Source organism: Chelonoidis abingdonii, chromosome 4, assembly GCF_003597395.2.
Source record: "Chelonoidis abingdonii isolate Lonesome George chromosome 4, CheloAbing_2.0, whole genome shotgun sequence".
NCBI lineage: Eukaryota > Metazoa > Chordata > Testudines > Testudinidae > Chelonoidis > Chelonoidis abingdonii.
In genome coordinates this window covers 109,400,845-109,408,040 of record NC_133772.1, presented here as the reverse complement: position 1 = coordinate 109,408,040, position 7,196 = coordinate 109,400,845, and the positions used below count along the sequence as shown (strand labels likewise).

The 7,196-nt window shown below is 42.1% G+C and overlaps 1 protein-coding gene across 6 annotated transcripts in view; it reads right to left on the bottom strand.

Moving 5' to 3' along the window:
- Nucleotides 1-513: 513 nt before the first annotated feature.
- Nucleotides 514-7,196, bottom strand: part of MIA2 (MIA SH3 domain ER export factor 2) — a 59,644-nt gene continuing 52,961 nt past the window's right edge. For all 6 annotated transcript variants that reach the window (XM_075065541.1, XM_032801999.2, XM_075065542.1 and 3 more), the window contains 3 exons: nt 5,384-5,460; nt 4,650-4,881; nt 514-1,057 (listed from right to left, as the gene is read on the bottom strand). In XM_075065541.1, the coding sequence (XP_074921642.1) occupies nt 900-1,057; nt 4,650-4,881; nt 5,384-5,460 (467 nt within the window). In that variant the 3' untranslated portion in view covers nt 514-899. The remainder of the gene's footprint in view (nt 1,058-4,649; nt 4,882-5,383; nt 5,461-7,196) is intronic.

Genomic DNA, 7,196 nt, shown 5'->3' with positions numbered 1-7,196 from the left:
CCCCTTTCTCCCGACAGTTTTAGTTCTCAAACTAAGTGTAAACGGATTTTACACTAGAGAAAAATGTACTGATTTCATAATTAAAATGCCCACATCTTTCAAACCAAAGAAAGCTGTCATGGTAAGTTCAGCTTGCCTTGGTGCACCAGGTCTTGCTTTTAACAAACATGTTTGTAACAGGTCACTGACATATCACTTGTCTTTCCTCCACTCAGTGTCAAGCATGGAGAATGGCTTAAGTCCCTCTTCCCTTTCAATCTATTTTTCTTCTCTCAATGGGTAAGCTAAACAATATAAACGCATAATTGCATTTAAGTGAAATTTATACTTGTCTAGTATAGTATTAAACTAATACAAATCATTTGAGCTGAATGGCTTTGGGCAATTTGTTAACTGAAACTTTAGAGACTACAAGCATTGCAGTAGGTTCACATGTTAAGAGATGATTGGAGAAGAGAGAGAGTCAAGTAGTTTATACAGAAATTGAACAGTTTAACATTATCACCACACAAGTTTAGTGACGGCATTTTATTAATTCATTTATTTTCACATTTTGTCTTACTCCTACAGCAAGCACCACTCTTTGCATGCAGAGTTTTCCTATGCAGCTGAGGCAATAGCTGGACAGTTCTCAATGTTACTCTAGTTTAGTTTAGTACACCTTCAGAACAGGTGACTCAAATTAAAAATACTTAATTTACAATATGACTACTGTACAATGGAAACCATTTAATTTATCCTTATTTACAAAACACTATCTTGAGAATTATTCTATTAAGCTTCAATTTGAGCAAAGTATTTATATAAAATCCCTTAAGTAACAGAAGTTACTTAACTGAAGATGTTACAGGTGCAGAAACAGTACATCAGGTTAATTCCCAAGATGTCAGACAACAGCATCAGGTGTCTTGCTGTGGCTCTGGATGTCCTGTAGCTGGAGTATTTGATTGATGAATTAACCCAGGAGGCTCACTCCTATTTTCAAGTGAAGGTGGAAAAGATCCAGCTCTTTGTGGTGGATATTGGGAAAAAGGCCTTAGTGGAAATGGATTTCTCACTGTTTAAAGATTTTATAAAATATTAAGCTAGTTACATTTTTAAAGTTTCATTATCCAAAAAATACAGACGAGGTGCTCTTTTCTCACTGATGCCAATCAGTCTTCTAGCAGTTTAATAATTTACAACTTAACAGAGGCCCGTGTTTGTAAACAACCAAAAGGACATGGTACCAGAAAACCCAAGACTTATACTAGGTGTTAAATTCCCAGTGCTACAGTCTAGGATGGGAAGAGGTGGAACATGCAGCAAACCATGTTGTTATACCTTACATTGCAGTACCCTGTAATGGGATACCATTGAAACCAGGGTTAACCTAAGTATGTGTATGTCACTGCCATCTCAAATAGTCATGTGTACTTGAGGTATGGCATTCTGCATGGTTCTCCTTTTGCTCAATTTGTAAAGGCCTATGTTCCTGGAGGAGACAGTGGATACAATGCAAGTCTACCTGTGGAGTATGGGACTTTACAGTATATTAAAGCATTTTTTTTTGTAAAGCCCCACATCAGCCCTTTTAAAAGTTTGAAGATGTTAGTTAAGCTTTTGTTGGTAGAAAATAAAAAAAACCTCAGTAAATAGTCCCTTCAAGCCTTTTAAAAATATCCCTAAATGGTTTTGACAAAAGTGAAGATCATCCTATAAAAATAGTGCCAAAGCTGAGTGCAGCATAATCTTGTCCCTCCTACAGAGTTAGTATATGCATTTATAAAATGTGCCCAACACAACTGTCCCTGGGCACATATTTTAAATTGCACCAATACATTTGATCATGAGGTTTTGTTGCCTTTTGCAGAGCCTACTTGGGGAATATGGGATCATTTGAGTGAGATGGTGGCTTGAGCATGGAAGCTTAACAGTTAGTTGTTTGAGGGAAATTGATCTCCATCCTCCTATTAGCACATCTTAAGTGACCTCAAACATGAAGTTTGATACTTCCCAATTTGATTTTGCAGCTCTGACAGGCATTGGTCAAACTCTGTTCCACTTTCTCATAGCACATGTGTGTACTGAGGGTATGTCTACACTAGAAATGTAAGCCAACCTATATTATTATGACTTACAGCCAGGGCTTTGGAGCTGTGCTCCAGCTCCAGGCAGAAACCTGCAATTCTGCTGCTCCACAGCCCTGCTTACAGCCACAGCAGTGTGTCTCCTCACTAGGAGTGCTTCCATCAACCTAAGACTGGCAGTGTGGAAAGCTGAGAGGCTGGTGTCTCAGCTCCCTGCTGGGAGCCTGGCTGCTCCATGGTGGGGTTCCCTCCTCTGATTCCTGGGGTCTCTTACCCTAGGAGAACAGGGTCCAGCTTTTCACTCTCCTCCTCCTCCTCCCTCCCAGGAACCAGCTGTCCTGTCAACTTCATGGCTTAGAGGGAGGTAAGCCACCAGCGCAGGGGGACAGGTGGGCTCTAGCTGCCCAGCTTTCTTCTGTGACATTTACAGTGCCTGTCTTGTCAGAGATGTGGTGTCTACCCAGACACTGCATCACCTTAACTACTTTGACGTAAGCCCTATGCCTCTTGTTGAGGTGAAGTTCTGTCAGTGGAGGAAGGCTGTCGTATAGACACTGACTTAATTAGGCAGATGTAAGATGACTTATCTCAACCTTACTGTATAGTGTAGACCAGCCTTCTGATTCCAGAACTTGTCAAAATTCCAGCACAATGCTTCTCCTCTCCTGCCACAGATCTGTCACCAAAGAGGCTACCACATGAGAACAATCTTGTGCATGAAGCAGAATTAGTGTTTTACAGCAAGCAATACTCCATTCTACTTCCTAGGTAGGCCAATGAAATAGGTTGAGTCTTAATAGAGGCAAAGGGATAGCTCAGAGGTTTAAGCATTGGCCTGCTAAACCCAAGGTTATGAGTTCAGTCATTGAGGGGGCCACTTAGGGATCTGGGGCAAAATCAGTACTTGATCCTGCTAATGAAGGCAGGGGGCTGGACTCGATGACCTTTCTGGGTCCCTTCCAGTTCTCAGATAGTTATAAAGACAAGCCCTGATTTCAGTCTGGGGGTAGTTAGTGGTTTGCCCATTACAGAATCTTCTGAGCAGTGGAAATAGAGCAACAGAAACAGTAGCATTATAGCAGCACTCAGCCTTCCTGTTGTGGTGAGGCATTTTCCTACTGCCCTTACTGAATTACCAAGTACCCATATCTCTTCAGATCTTCTCTACTGTTCTTGGTCTGTACTTAATTTGGCAGATTCTAAGCACTTGTGTCACATGTATTGTAGAACACTAGAACTTGAGAGGATCTCAGTTTACTTCCTGTAACTAAAATAAAAGCTATCCAGTTGTAGATGATTTAACTTTTCATTTACATAGCTTCCAGTTCAAAACTAAAGCTAGTGTGTGATTTAGTTCACATTACTGTCTAATAGTTTGTTATCAAAAGGGCAGAAGATATTTTAGAAGTGAAGAGCTTGTGTAAGTATATAAAGAAACCATAGCACAGGGGTGGCCAACCTGTCCGTGCAGAGCCAGTGTGCTAGAGGGTGCTCACTGCTCAACCCCTGGCTCTGCCACAGGCTCTTCCTGCTCCTCCCCCACAGCTTCCTGCACACCACAAAACAGCTAATCAGGAATGCAAGGAGGGAGGGGCACTGACCACTGGGCAGGAAGTGCTGGGGGCTGCTGACATATTGCTGTGGCTCTTTGGCAATGTACATTGGTAAATTCTGGCTCCTTCTCAGGCTCAGGCTGGCCACCCCTGCTGTAGAGACTAATACTATCTACGCTGCATGTAGGAGGGAGCCTCCCAACCTGTATCTGCATAGCAGAGCTCTGGCTAGTGCACTAAAAATAGCTGTGTAGACAGTCCCTGGACATTGATGCTTGGGCACTCAAGCCTTGGGGTGGGCTTGAGAGCTTGAGTCAGAGTGACTACACAGCTATTTTTAGGATGCAAAGTCAGTGAACCTGAGCTGGAAGACTCACTCCTAGATACATTGTAGACAGCTCCCGACAACTGTACAATACCAATTAAAGTGTCTAAGTGCACACTTACGGTCCAGTAAAATTTAGTTCTAAAGAAACTGTTGGCCAATCTTCTCTATCCCTAGAATCAATTAGAGCTCCTGGGGACTGCTCTAACCTACCTCAGCAGGCTATGAGCCTCAACAGTTAGAATGCAGTGCACTCTGCCAGTGCCTCCCACTCCTCCCACCAAACATCATGTCTATCCTGAGGGGGTACTGGCATAGGAACTGGTTATGCCAGCTCTACACCTGCTGGGTAACAGGGAGGGGCTAGAGAATCTGGCCTAGTTTCCTTAACTGTAAAGTCACTATTTGTACATCTGTTCTGTAGTACGTTATCCAAGAGCAACAGAATGGATAGATTTGGGATAAAACGTAAGTCTTAACTGTAACTTTATGAAAAATTAGCTACTTTGTCATCCCTTCACATTAGCTTGATTTGGAGGAGAGGAAAAGAAGGTGCGCAGAAGAAAGACTGTACCAACACCAAAAGAGGTCTTAGAGAAATACAGTAAGCTCAGGAATATCATTTACATATACAGCCTGAGGATGGTAGTTTTAGGGCATTTAAACTAATTAAGAAAACAAATGCAAATAGAAATTACATACTTGCCACTGAAGGACGCGGTAGACCAGCAAAATCCCTTGGAAAATATTCACGAGGGCCATACATGCCAATAGGAGGTGGTGGTGGGAAAGGAGGTCCTCTTCTAACAAAAGCTCCTCTAGGATCCACTGGCAGCAGAGGAGCTCTCACTGGAGGGAGAGGTGGGGAGCCAAACCCTGATCCAATTGCTTCACTTTCAGAGGCAAGTGAGTGATCAGACACATTTAGGAAATTCTGTAGCAAAAAATCAAACTAGTAAATTAGCTTTCTGAAAGAGAGCTCTCCTGTTCCCTGAGGCCTGCATTTTCAAGAAGGGAGGTGGAGGCCTGAACGAGGAAGCCTTGGTTCTATTGCTGGCTCTGTCTCATCTCCTGCTAGTTCATCTCAAAGAATGCAGTTGGGAACCGTCAAAAGAAAAAAAAAGGTGGGGAAATGAGTGTGCGCAAGCCATCTCCTTCCCCACATTCTTTTGTCTTTAGTTTTTCAGATGGTCAATTAATTTGGGACAGGGACTGTGTTGTCTTATATATGTGCTTGGATACATGCCTACTACACATTGTGGGTGCTATCACAAGCTACACACAGATTTGTGTCTTTTCAAAGTGATAAAAGAGGAACAAACTGGAACATAACTGATCTAGTATATACAAAACAAAAACGTTACCTTAATGTTAGAACAAACTAGGTTAAAAAAAATCCTTGCACAATTTTCTAAGTTTTGTTCATCATTACTTACACTAAAATTGGGATGGTCTTTAGTTCCATTTCCACTTGGCTCTGTCCTCAAACTATTTTCTGGAGATGCTTGCCCCTCTGTGTTGAAAAGTAATGAAGTAAAGTAGCACTGATACGTTTTCCCACCACTTCTTCCCCAAACAAGATAACTTACTGCAAAATAACAATTTGTCCCCTCCCCCCCCCCCCCCAATACACACACACAAAAAAGGAGGGGGGTGTTGGATACTGTCAGATATGACATCTTGCTTAGCAGTTGTCTATGTGCTAAGAGGCAATTAAGGATCATGTATCTGGGCCTGAACATCATCATATGCATTTAGGAAGAGGATAAACATCCCAAGTTAGCACCACAAGCCAGCTGCAGTTTTTCTAAGTTGCTGTTGGTCAAATAAAGTTTTTTGTCCTCGATATTATATATCTCAGTTATAACATGAATGATCTTCCTTGCCTGGGAACATACATCTTAATATACACCACACCACTAAGGTTTGCTACTTTTGGTCCAACTAAATTTCTGTGGTCTATCCTTCAGTCTGAAGGCCTACAAAGATGGCCACCATCACAACAGACACATGGCAGAAATCTTAGCAAAATCACCAAGGAGACTGCAATATTCTCTCACCCCCTATATCAAACCTGGATCAGTGCTGAGAAAGAATCATAGTGCAAGTTCCCCACAATGCCTTGTTGCTACTTATTTTAGATCTGTTCTGTAAACAAAGATAAATTTAATCTCCAGTGTATTAATCTGGCACCTTTCATAAGAATTAAAACGTTCCCAAAAACAAAATGAAAAGAGTTGGAGAAGAGAGGAGAGAAGTGGATGCCAGAAGGGAATCTGACAGATTGAGTGTGGCCCTCCCTAAAATAAAGAACAGTGACAATACAAAATGAAAACCACACACTGGGGAACTGATTTTTGAACAATCCTGCTTTAGCATCTCCTTTTATATGAGCAAAAGGCACTGAAATGAAAAGAAATAGTGAGCCAGGACAGCTACTTATGCCACCAGGCAAGTAACACTGGACCTCTATTTGCACTTTATATTTGTTTTGCTTCTTCCATAGCACAGAGAAGTTGTTCCTCAATCAACAAACAGATTATCAAGGTCCTTATCAAGGTCCTTTTGTGGATCATCTACTCGGTAGGCTACACTCTACTGAGATGTGATTTCTAGAGTGCACTAACTTTATGCATTAACTGCTCTATGTAGACATAGCATACTTCAACACAGCACCATTTGAAACAGTACTACATTAAAGCACCCTATGGAATCTTTACTGAGCACCAGCAGGGTGGTGCTCTAGCTGTCAAACCTAGGAGCTAGGGCAGGGTTGACAGCCCGAGCTCCAACTCAAGTCACTACCCCAAACAAGGTCTGCACAATTATTTTTAGCATGCTAGTGCAAACCCCATTACCACAAGTCTGGACCTGGGCTGAGAGGCTCACCCCAAGATGCAGGGTAAGCATACCGTGTGTGTTCCTCATTTTCTGGATGTTCAACCTGAAACATCCAAGACCTGATTTGCAGAAGTGCGGAGCACTCACAGCTGTAACTGAGTCAGTGGGTCCTGTGGTTTGAATATCAAAGGGGCTATAAAAATAGTAAGTACTCTGAAAAAAAATCAGGCCCTAAAGGTCTCAATTTGGGCACCCAAAGTTAGTGGATACTTGATAGTTTTAGCCTTAATCTCTCTGTGCCTCAGTTCCCTATTTTCCAGAGGGGATAACAACATCTTAGCGCACAAGGGTGTTGTTGTGCTAACATTTGTGAAGCACTTTGATGCTACAGTGATGAGTCCCACAGGA